Source organism: Triticum aestivum, chromosome 2B (genome assembly GCF_018294505.1).
Source record: "Triticum aestivum cultivar Chinese Spring chromosome 2B, IWGSC CS RefSeq v2.1, whole genome shotgun sequence".
NCBI classification, from domain to species: Eukaryota; Viridiplantae; Streptophyta; class Magnoliopsida; order Poales; family Poaceae; genus Triticum; species Triticum aestivum.
This window is the reverse complement of record NC_057798.1, coordinates 754,404,653-754,416,963: the sequence shown is the minus strand read 5'-3', so window position 1 is coordinate 754,416,963 and position 12,311 is coordinate 754,404,653. Positions and strand designations below refer to the sequence as shown.

At 43.0% G+C, this 12,311-nt stretch overlaps 1 protein-coding gene across 5 annotated transcripts; it reads left to right on the top strand.

The window, feature by feature from the left end:
• Window positions 1–2,713: 2,713 nt before the first annotated feature.
• On the top strand, window positions 2,714–10,010 carry LOC123047163 (beta-glucosidase 12). Of its 5 annotated transcripts, none has more exons than XR_006422823.1 (13): window positions 2,714–2,880; window positions 5,761–5,830; window positions 6,583–6,641; window positions 7,340–7,415; window positions 7,547–7,624; window positions 7,756–7,843; window positions 8,176–8,431; window positions 8,515–8,630; window positions 8,724–8,941; window positions 9,115–9,146; window positions 9,239–9,345; window positions 9,424–9,532; window positions 9,606–9,734. XR_006422823.1 is itself a non-coding variant. In XM_044470658.1 (13 exons), exons 1-13 carry the CDS (start codon window positions 2,728–2,730, stop codon window positions 9,910–9,912), a joined length of 1,635 nt encoding a protein of 544 aa, XP_044326593.1. In that variant the 5' UTR covers window positions 2,714–2,727; the 3' UTR covers window positions 9,913–10,010. The 5 variants fall into 5 exon arrangements, 4 of the variants coding, with proteins under 4 accessions (XP_044326593.1, XP_044326592.1, XP_044326594.1 ...); XM_044470658.1 differs by having other exon boundaries at window positions 9,273–9,345; window positions 9,606–10,010; XM_044470657.1 differs by having other exon boundaries at window positions 9,239–9,341; window positions 9,606–10,010.
• The last annotated feature ends 2,301 nt before the right edge of the window (window positions 10,011–12,311 follow it).

Below are 12,311 nucleotides of genomic sequence, written 5' to 3'. Positions count from 1 at the left end.
TTCGTCTTCTCGCCCGCCCGAGCCGCGGTGGTTGTCTTGCTGCCCTTCCTCATTTCTTGCCCGGCCCGCATGGACGACTTCGTAGTCATCTTCATCACCTTGCCACCGATAGCCATCCATGAAACCACGCAACAGCAGGTGGTCCCGCACCTGCCCGGAATCCGGGTCCGCAATAAGGCTCTTCAGCTTGCATCTTCGACACGGACATCTTATCTCCGTCTCGTTCTTTTGAAGCATCTCGGCCTTCGCGGACCTCAAAAACCTATTCACGATGCCTTCGGTCATCGTGCGGACCATGGTCGCCTGCGGGGTAGAGCAAAACGATATTTTAGAACCAAACAAAAATTTGGCATGACTTTCCCTAAAAATAGGACCAAAAAGAATGCTTAATGCCAAAATTCTCGCCGAAACGGAAATGAATCAACATTCCGGCAAAATATTGGCAACTATCGCATATCAAATACCGGTACACCTCCAAACACAAACACATATGCAACACCACAAACATATGCAACACCACGAACATACATAGATCTAGCTAGGCCGTAAAAAGTGCATGTGCACATTGTTGTAAGGAGAACAACCTAAATATAGCTTCCCCCCTTACTTACCTATTAAAACAAGGTAATTTAACCACTTAATTTGAATGAATCTATGGTGGAAATGAGGTGAAAAAGAGGAGGCACCCGAGACAAGGAGGAGGTGGAGAGAATGAAGTGGGGAGAAAGTGAGTGTGTGGGTAGGAGAGGCTGTCCCAAATATCTTGTTGCTGCCCACTTACTAATGGCGCACCTCTTGCATGGTGCGCCATTAGTAGTTACAACTACTAATGGCGCACTTAAGCAGGATGCGCCATTAGTATGTTTGGATAGGCGCACTAGTTCAAAAAAAAATTCTATACTAATGGCGCACCCACTGCCTGGTGCGCCATTAGTAGTTACAACTACTAATGGCGCACTTGGGCAGGATGCGCCATTAGTATGTTTGGATAGGCGCACTAGTTTAAAAAAAAATTCTATACTAATGGCGCACCTGCTGCCTGGTGCGCCATTAGTAGTTACAACTACTAATGACGCACTTTGCTCGGATGCGCCATTAGTATGTTTGGACAGGCGCACTAGTTAAAAAAAAATTGATACTAATGGCGCACCCGTAGCGTGGTGCGCCATTAGTAGTTTAAACTCTAATGGCGCATCAGATTGTGGTGCGCCATTAGTATATACTAATGGCGCACCATCTTTCTGGTGCGCCATTAGTGTCAATCCCATCTATAGTCCTTTTCCTAGTAGTGGGTTCAAAGTCCGGCTGCTTGGTGTACTCCTGTTGGGTGTTCGGCTGCGGCTTTTGTTCTGGATGGAATCATCTATTTGTCCGTCTTCGCAGCAGTCACCATCTTGGATAGTGTTCATCATCATCTCGCTGTTTTCTGCCATCAGACTTGGTTTAGTCATTCCAAACAATGAATTGGCACCTGCGGACGAGAGCTCCACAACAGGAATCCGCGACCGGACAAGCATCGGCGGCTCCCTGAAGAGGTAGTTGTTGTTAAGGTCGATGGTGAACGGCGTTCGATGGCCGGAGGAGGAGGCCGCTAAGTGTGTAGCGATTGCTGCATGCAGAGCATACCAAGGTTGAGCCGTATGCATCTTTCTGATGCAGAGGCTGGGGTAAACCCCCTTTTCAAAAAAAAAGAGCATACCAAGGTGCTAGGCAGTGTAGTAGTAGGTCGGCTTCAGCTCCGTGAGCCATGGCAGCGATTGACCGGGTGACACTGGCTTTTTTGCCGTCTTCTTTGCCATTCAATGAGGAGCCACGGCCTGACCGTCAGCCATCGCCTTCTCCTTCAGCCTGGCACACCGACCATGGCGTAGCATGGAGGCTACCTTGCGGGCGAGCTCCCTGGGCTCCTGTGTGATGACGAACATCGTCTTCAGCTCCTACGATGGCTCCATCATGGCGACAGACGACGGGATGGGGGGGGGGGGTTGCGGGGGAGGAGGCTTCGGGGCGGTGGCGGCGGGAGGGGCGGGCTTTCGTGTGGGAGGACTGGAATGACTGCGAGAATGCGCGGGTTCCGACTAGGTTTTGAGTGGGTCCACGCTGTCGAAGTCCGATGTGGCGGAGGTCGAGACACCCTAAACCTCCCCATAGTTTGGCACCAGTTTGCAGAATTTCAAACGTCAAAATTGGTCCGGACAATTTTGGTAACTATAGTTGAATGACTAGAAGTGTCCTAAATGTCCTATCCAGACATTTACAGACCGTTTGATGATCCGTGTTGGAGTTACCCTAACTAGCCATGTGTATCTTGAAAAAAAGTTAGCTAGCCTTGTGCTACAGGTAAAGTCAGTCAGCGTGCACATCTTCCTTCAGGCAAGACGCCTGTATCGTCCAATCAAAACATGCAAGCATGTGTCACATAAAAAACACATGGCATGTGTCTTCATCAAAATAGGCTTTCGCCCCGCTTTATAGATAAAGCAATTGTCCGTACAACCAACATTCAAAGTCCAGACCCAAATCGACGGCTGGGGCAACAGCACAATCATGCCCAAAAGAAACATAAAAGAAACAGGAAATCCTCAGTCCCGACCATTTTAGAAGAAGAATTTTGAAGTCCAGATTAATTTTTCTAAAACATATGCATACAGAAACATGTTGCCTATATATAGGTGGTGCCAAGGGAAGCCTTTGACGCTGAAACATAGCCGGTTGTCATCACACCATATGGCTGCAAGAGCATTGCTGGCGGTTGTCTTCCCATTTCTCCTTCTGGTTGTTGCTTCCAGCGCCGCCGACGGCGCCTTTGGCCTGCAGCCGATAAGCCGGAGGAGCTTCCCCAAGGGCTTCATCTTTGGGACGGCCTCCTCGGCCTACCAGGTTTTCACTCGTTTTTCCTCCATTGATCCATGGATCATGGTCTCCTTTCTTAGTTCAGCACAATCTGTTGACAAGTATGAAAGCTGCAGCATAAGCTGATGCTTGATAGTCATTCACCGGCCGAGACTCAAACTGATCGCATGCTTTAGGCCAACAACTCATTAAAAGAAACGTTGTAATATTAATTATACTAGAGGCAAGAGCACTAGAGATCCACAAACTTGCAATGTATGTGATGATTTAGTCCACAAACTTGTAAAAGATGATCGACCCATCCTTAAACTTGCATTGTGCGTGAAGTTTTAGTCCACAACCAATCAGGAGCGGACAAATGGCGCCTCGCTGGCGGCGGCGTGCCACATCCGCTCACCCCTGGCAATTTACAGAAGGACCTTCACCTTTCCAAAAATCACGCATGTGTACATGCCTGGGCCGCCCTTTCTGAACTGATTGTGCGACGTATATTGGCTGACCATATTGACAGAAGAATGCACACAAATAGCTGAGGCAAGCTAAAAATTTCCCATAATCTTCGTAGCATTGGCAGGATAGAACACACGGGATGGCCACAGGTCACAAGTCACTATTTGGTACAAAACTAAGAACATAACAGAAGAGCAAAGATAAACTGTTCACAGTAATTGATGGGCAACGCGCGTGCTGCTACTGCTACTACTGATGCAGGCAAGCTTTGCTTGGTTTAAGGCATCTCTAACGCCAATCCGTAAATTTTCTCCCTTATCCGTCCGCGGACACAGATGCGGGAGACGGTCTTCCAACCGTAGCAGCATATATTTTGAACCAACCGGACGAAATTCGTGCAAACACGGCCGGATTTCATACAAACCGGACTAAACATTTTCATTTTGAATTTATTTTAACTAAAGAAGGTAAAACAATGTGCACGTACAGTCGCGCGGAGCTTCACTCCCATGACACGGTACACTAGTCTACGGCCAGCCGTGGCAGATCCCTTTGTCTTCCCCATCTCCGACAGCCCGCTCACCGGACTGCCGGGAGCCCCGGAGGTATATGCTTCAGTGCATAGGGCGGCTCGCTTCCCCACCGCTCATCGGAGTGGAACCGCCGGCTGATGCTTCAGCCGGAGGGGAAGGGGGTCCGCCTCCACTTTCGTCGAGCCCAGGCGGGGGGTCGGCGATGGTCTGCATTGAAGAACCGGACAAGAAGACACCGACTGTGTACGCCGGCATTGCCTCGGCGGTGGCCTTCATGGGACCCAAGCAGTGACGGCCTCCCGTGTTCTACTTCTCCTCGATGATGGCGGCTTGCATGGACGTGCTGGCCGCCACCTCGTCAATGTCAGTGCAGCCGGCTTCTTTCTCCGCCGGCATGAAGCGGCTACGCGCGCGTCGACGAGGGATGGCGCGGTTCCGGAGACATGCATTCCTACACGCCGACGTTCGGGATATAGTAGACTACGATGGCGCCGCAAGTTGCGAGATAAGGCAAAACTCTAGATGTTTTCAATATGTCTTTGGACGCGGAAGATGGTCCTATTATATATACTGCTATAGACGGTATCGTGTCGTGATCATGATCTCGAACTGACTTTATATAATACGACCAGAGACGGTATTGTGTCGCGATCACAATCTCAAACCTACTTACCGGACAAGAAATAATTAACTTGTATGCCAAGACATCAAAAAATAAAACGGCAAAAGGAAGCGGCAGTTCTGCAAGCTCACCTCGTTCTTCTTTGATGCTTTGCAATGGACAAAATGTGCTTACCTTGTAGTCCAACATTTGCCCTCCCCGTTGTGGATCGCCTCCACAAGGGCAGTGTAGTTCCAGTTCTTGATGACATTGTAAGGTCCATCGTGGATCTCCACCTCCATGGTGTACCCGCCATTGTTGACCAGGAAGATTATGTTGTTCTGTCCGCACCACAACATAGTCGACACATCATGTGCTGTCACCTGCAGACGATAGAATTACCCGAACATCGTATTAGAAACAGCACGCAGTGCAAACAAATTGCAGCACACGTCAGCAGAGATCGGATCCAGGGATGTTTCACTTGAAAGCTCACGTCACCAATGCAGCCTATGGCATGCTTGTCACTTGCCCCTCGCGCGTACACCGACTAATGCACCCACTGACCATCCAAAGGAGCGTGCAACGTATCACTGAATAACTAGGGCGGCCAGGCATGTACGCGCATTTCAATAAAGTTGCAGGGTTTTTTCACAAAAGTGCCGGGGCGAGTGGTTGTGCCACGACACGGCCAGAGTGGCGCCATTTGTCCGCTCCTAATTGGCTATGGACTAAAACTTCACACGCAGTGCAAGTTTAAGGATGGGCTGATCACCTTTTGCAAGTTTCTAGACTAAGTCATCACATACATTGCAAGTTTGTGGGTCTCTAGTGCTCTTACCTCATTATACTATACGCTATGTTTCATTCACTAAAAACTGGATGTTCCAGTGATCAGCAAGCTGCTTTCTTTTGCCCTCAAGTTGTTGGTTCCAAGCCCACACAATGCATGTCATTTTTTTTCCTCCATACGATTTTCAAACTGAATCAAAGTGATTTGCTAATCGGATCAGGCTGGAGCTGTTTTGCAAAAAAGAACCCTATAAATATTAGTCTGTTATTGAGCGATTAAACAAATGCTGGTGTGGTAGCCATGTAGCCTTTTTTTCACCCTAAATAAGTTTTGGCCTTATTTAATAGAATAAATGAGTTTATGACCTGAATTTGACCGTTTTTCGAGTTGTTGGCCTAAAATGTGCAATCAGTTTGAGGTCATGTACTAATGGCATATTTCACTCTTAATTATAATGAAATCTATCATTATGAAAATTTTGGTTCTAGCACCGTCTAATTAAAAATTTGGTGGACATTCACATGCTGCAGTATGAGGGTGGCGCAATGGAGGGGGGCAGGGGATCAAGCATCTGGGACAACTTCACTCACCAACACCCAGGCATGTATATACATCTTCTATACACAGTGTATATCATTTTTATTAGCAAATTGTTTCTACATATCTTCTTAATAAGAACATTTTCAAAGATCTTTTTGAGAGGTCAAGAGCTATAGAAAATCACCTTTTCCCACCGAGTGAAACATTCATGGTGTTTAACCACTGGATGGTAGAATTACACGCGCACACCTAAAAGCTAATCCAACGCTTGGGAAACCAATTCTGACTTAACAAAGTATTAGGCAACTTAGAATAAGAAACATGGTAGCAATGATATACTATATATACCACTCACACCTACAAAACGTAAATTTAAACTTCTCCAACTTCAACTAGTAAAAAAGTTGTTTAGAATAGCGAGGTGAAAATAGAAAATGAGATTTATAGCGAAAATATTTTGATAGTATCATAATTTTTACAAACACAATTTTAAGAAAAATAGAGTCAAAGTTAAGTGTTGGTGATTTTGCATATTAACAAAGGGAGTAGGATTACGGTAATATCTCAAGGACTGTACATCTGAGTATCTTACAAAATTGCAATGCCAATATTTGTAAAAAAAATGCGATTAGCCAATATTTGTAGTTATATGGACAACTAGGCCTTTATATCCATTGATGTTCTGATTACCAACAAAGTAATTTGAATTTAGAACTGAGGTTAAATCATGATGTTCCTTTCAACAAAATGAATATACATGAGCATAATAGCCTTTTTCTCATAACACCCTACTGAGTAAATTACTTCGGCAGATAAAATTGCCGACGGAAGCGATGGGGATGTGGCAGTGGACTCCTACCATCTTTACAAGGTATTGATAGTGTATATGTCTTGCTTTTTAACCAGATCTTTATGGTGTTTCACAAATTATATGGTCAAAGATGTTGATCAAGATCAAATTGTGACAAGATCTTTAAATTTTAGTTCTAATCCAACAAAAAGAAACTAGGTACTCTCTCCATTTAAAAAATAATATATTGTCCTAAGTAAAAAAAGTGACAAAATCTATAGAAAAAATCTGCAAGGATATACAATAATGGAATTTATATTATATGAAAATATATTTCATAATGCATCTAACGAAGCAAATTTGGTGTTGTAATGCTGATGTATCATTGTATAGATTTGGTCAATCTTAATGAAGTTTGACTTAGGACAAACATAGAAGTTCAATTATCTTGGAAAGAAGGGAGCAGTAGTTGTTGAAGTATATTGAATTCATGCTCCAACCAACTCTCTCCATCAGTTCGAACTTTTGAATGAGTTGGCTGGAGCATGAATTTAATATGGTATCCGAGCCAAGAGGTCTTGAGTTCAAAACCATGCCAACGCAGTATTAGAAAAATAATTATGCGGCCTGCATAAATCCCACGTCAAAGGGCTAAATAAGCCTAGACGCGAGGGGGTGTTGAAGTATATTGCCCGCCTCTTTTCATTAGTTTGGATTTTTGGATGAGTTGGCTGGAGCATGAATTCAATAGTACTGATCCTAATTTGCCAATAACATAGGAAGATGTGCGCCTTATGAAGGATATGGGAATGGACGCGTACAGGTTCTCCATCTCATGGACAAGAATTCTTCCAGGTATGCTATTTCAGACTGGAAACCTCCACTCTCATTTTTGGTCCCAAGTAGAAAAATATATTTTGCATCATCTTCGCATTTTCTAGTCTATAGAATGTCCACATCGATCTTAATGTCTTAATGCATAACAGATGGAACTCTGCGAGGTGGAGTCAACCAAGAAGGCATCAAGTATTACAACAACTTGATCGATGAGTTGTTGTCCAAAGGTATGTCATCAAACTGTCAGTATGTAATTTGATTTATTACCTAATCTATTAAACTGCACGGAACAATTAGGTCCTTTCTTTATTTTATCAGATTATTCTTAAGATTTGAGATATTTTGTATATCTGCACAGGGGTGCAGCCATTTGTGACACTTTTTCACTGGGACACTCCACAGGGACTGGAAGATAAATATGGAGGATTTCTTAGCCCTAATATTATGTAAGTCAACCACTATTTATTTTATAAGAACATAACTCCCAGGCGTGACGTTTTAGAGATGAGCACAATGCAACTCTGTCTAAGTACCTTTTGAATAAGTAAGTTACAAAACAATTACAAAATATATTTTATATTTTTTTATGAGAAGTCAAACGAAGCATTTCTTCCTAATGCACCTTAATACTATGTAGGTTTTCCACATTAGCCATTGAAGATTGAAAAGGTGTGGCTAGAGCTTTGTAAAACTATTTCATTTATGATGAAGATAGTATCATGTGCAAACATGCACAATATATATCAACTTTCAAAATAACTAACTCACAATGGTGCAGAAATGACTATAAAGACTTTGCTGAAGTCTGCTTCAAAGAATTCGGAGATCGCGTGAAGCATTGGATCACATTGAATGAGCCATGGTCCTTCTGCGTTTGGGGTTATGCAGAGGGCGTATCTGCACCAGGTCGGTGTTCTCCGTGGGAGAAGGCAAACTGCAGCGTCGGGGATTCAGGGAGGGAGCCATACACTGTTGGACACCATCAGATACTCGCTCATGCAGCAGCCGCGAGATTGTATAAACAGAAATATAAGGTGACTGATCCAGCTGTTCATCGTATCATGCAGCTGCAATTCATCCATGAATGTGATTGATATGGTGTACATAAAAAATGTAGGGCATGCAGAAGGGCAAGATTGGAATAACTTTGGTCGCAAACTGGGTTATTCCCATATCCCGTTCAAAGTCAAGCATTGCCGCGACGAAACGCTCTATGGAATTCATGCTTGGATGGTAAAAAATTTATCTTTCATGCTGGCATAATTTGTTGTATGAGTCTAGAAGAGAATGCAGATTGATCTTATGCTAGGAATAAAACCACTGTAGGTTTTTGGACCCGCTCTGCAGAGGAGACTACCCCCGGAGCATGAAAGTATTGGTCGGAAACCGTCTGCCGCAGTTCACCAAAATACAGTCTAAATTGGTGAAGGGTGCATTTGACTTCATTGGACTCAACTACTATACTACAAACTACGTTGGTAGCCTTCCTCCATCAAAAGGCATTAGGAACAGCTACTCTACCGATGCTCAAGCTATTCGTACCGGTGAGTCGATCATGCTAAATCCATAGTCAATCTGTCTCCGTTCTTTGTCTGCCAGACTAATAATATCATGGAAATTATCCCCTTCTAAAAATAAATATTAAGTGAATAATGGAGACTTTGCCATAGATTACATATGTTAATACTGCATGCTAAAAATTAGCCAATTATATCAGGTGTTCGAAATGGTGTTCCCATAGGTCCTCAGGTAACTAGCAACTTATCCTCATACACAGACTAATCTTCCTCAAGTTTTCTCCCAACTTTCTTTTCTGGATCGAGTAAATGACCTGCATGTAGGCTGCTTCACCTTGGCTCTACGTCTACCCTCAAGGCTTCCGTGATCTGCTACTTTATATCAAGGATAATTACCACAATCCAACCATCTATATCACTGAAAATGGCAAGTGCGTTTTCCTACCCTAGATAGGAACAATGAGATCAAAACGTATCTGAACAATTATTTGTCTCTCTGAGTATTTTAGGAACCAATGAAGCCAACAACAAGAGCCTACCACTCAAGGAAGCCCTCAAGGACGACGCCAGGATAGAGTACCACCACAGGCACCTTGATGCCCTGCTGAGTGCGATAAGGTCAGAGCTAGCAGCTTAATTTTACAGTCAAAATCAGTCAACAAGCCTCTAAATCAGACATCAACTGCTGCAGGGATGGGGCAAACGTGAAGGGGTACTTCGCGTGGTCACTGCTCGACGACTTCGAGTGGACGAGCGGGTACACGGTGCGGTTTGGGTTACACTTTGTGGACTACGACCATGGTTTGAAGCGGTACCCCAAGCGCTCTGCTGGCTGGTTCAAGAAGTTCCTCAAGGATGATCTCACAGATCAACTGGAAACCAACGACAAAGATGGAGGCGTTGTACGTGTTGCAGATTGCGATAGATGCTTGACTGATTATGCAGTGGTGTTGAAATATATTGCCCGTCTCTCTTCATCAGTTCGGACTTTTGGATGAGTTGGTTGAAGCATGAATTCAATATGGTAGCAGAGCCAAGAGGTTTTGAGTTCAAGACCCTGCCAACGCAATATTAAATAAAACAATTATGCGACCTACATTGATCCCACGTCTAAGGACTAAAATAACCTAGACGTGAGGGGGAGTGTTGAAATATATTGCCCGCCTCCCTCCATCTGTTCGAACTTTTGAATGAGTTGGCTGGAGCATGAATTCAATAGCTGGAACAATAAAAATACTCCACAATTTAAAGGTCAATGTAACAAGAGGCTCGTGCGTGAACATATCTAGTGATACCAAAGTATATAGATGGTATTAATTGTGGTATGAATGTCAAATGACCTTAAATTTGAATTCAAGAAAGGGAATAAATAAATATTTGTTGCATTATATCATATCTTATGTATCTTTCAATATATTGGAAAAAAGTACCACTCATTTTGTAGTAAAATTGAGTAAGATCGATTTGTCTCATGGTCTAATATGAAGCGGGGGAAAACCCTTTTTTGTCGAAGAGAATTAGCACAAATTCTGTAAATATGGTGTCCGAGTCAACCACCACATGTGTCTGACATTCACGAGGACAATTTAGCGATGGGGGGTGTCTGACCCCTGCTCGCACCCCCCTGTCTCCGACCCTGGTCATAACTGATGGTCTCCAAGTTGCTCGTGCTTCCACAAGGACTCTATTTCCGTTGATTGAAAAGTATGGGATACTGGAAAAGGAGAACATCCAGGAGAAGGTGCTCCAGCTCATTTATGCCAACGTCTGTCTGATTCCCCCCCCCCCCCCCCCCCCCCCTCTCCCTACCCGTTTTGACTAGTAAATTATGCTAATCAATAATAGCTACTCCCTCTGTCCCATAATGTAAGACGTTTTTTTACATTATATGGGATAGAACTTTCTTTTCGACTAGTAAATTATGGTAATCAATAATAGCTACCCCCCCCCCTCCCTGCCTAGTTAATAGTGACAGTTGAATTGCTTTCTTTTTCAGATTACTGATCTGCTTAGGAGAGCGCTTCTGACAAAGCAAGTCTTAATTGAACTTTATTTTGATGCTGCTATCCTGCCGAATACTACGGACATGTGTGTGCCCCCTGAAAATATGTTGGTAAACCTGGCACTTGGAGACGATCCCAACTTCAAAGCCGTCAAGGTAAGGCTTGTTCATGCAAAGGCTTAATTGATCTTCCTTTTTTATTCTTTCTAGTTCTTTTTTTATTTTTTTATTTCTTCTTTTTCTTTTCTCTTTCTAATTGGACGCAAAATGTTCACTGGATTTTCTGAACCTTTTTTTCTAATTGGATGAACGGTGTTAGGAAATCGGTGAACTTTTGTAAAATTCCATAAACTTTTTTGAAGTTGATGAACTTTTTTCAAAATCGGTGAACTTTTTTTCAAATTTGATGAACTTCTTGTTAAATTCTTGAACTTTTTTTGAAGTTTGTGTACTTTTTTTTTCAAAACTAATGAACTTTTTTCAAACCGGTGAACTTCTTTTATCAAATTCGATGAACTTTTTTCTAAAATCGATGAACTTTTCTTGAATGGATGAACATTTTTTAGAAATTCGTGAACAGTTTTTTTAAGTTTGTGAACTTTTCTTTCAGAATTTGTGAACATTTTCGAATTTATGAGTTTTTATATTATTTAGGATTTTTCAATATTTTCTTTTTTTCAAGAATCAGCGGTTGACCGGTCAATTCAAAACTAATGAACTTTTTTCAAACCGGTGAACTTTTTTATCAAATTTGATGAACTTTTTTCTAAAATCGATGAACTTTTCTTGAATGGATAAACATTTTTTAGAAATTCGTGAACTATTTTTTTAAGTTTGTGAACTTTTCTTTCAGAATTCATGAACATTTTCGAATTTATGAGTTTCTATATTTTTTTTGGATTTTTTGATATTTTTTTCAAGAGTCAACGGTTGACCAGTCAACTGTTGACCGGTCAACTGCGATCGACGGAACGAGGCGATCTGCGCGGAGGAAGTGAACGAGGCAACTTGGGCCGGCCCAGTTTGAGGGCGTGTATGCGCCAGTACCTCAAACGGGCGCTGAAGGCGCTCTTTAGGCAAAATCACTAGTTGACCGGTTTGAAAAGCGTGAATCTCACAGAAGAAAAGAGAATAATAAAAAGCGTTTCTTTGTGCAAAAAAAAAATTCAATTTTTGTTTATCAAAAAGCTAAGGAAGACCTTTGGAAAACCAAAATAGGAAAAAAAAACCCGCTAAAAGGCCGAAAACGCGTGCGAAAAAATAAAAAACAAAATTCACAGCAGAGCGCGGCGCATGGCGAACAGTTGAGAGCGCGATAAGTGGCGCTGATCGTTGCGAGGCTCCCGAACGAGCACTCGTTAACTAGTTGCTCTCCCCTTTAGGAGCTCCCTAGTG

Bases quoted from the DNA above. Each gene is read 5' to 3' on its own strand.
- LOC123047163 (XM_044470657.1), top strand. From the start codon at position 2,728: ATGGCTGCAAGAGCATTGCTGGCGGTTGTCTTCCCATTTCTCCTTCTG. The intron at 6,642-7,339 runs GTATTGATAGTG...CCAATAACATAG, and splicing joins ACTCCTACCATCTTTACAAG to GAAGATGTGCGCCTTATGAA. The intron at 7,416-7,546 runs GTATGCTATTTC...AATGCATAACAG, and splicing joins ATGGACAAGAATTCTTCCAG to ATGGAACTCTGCGAGGTGGA.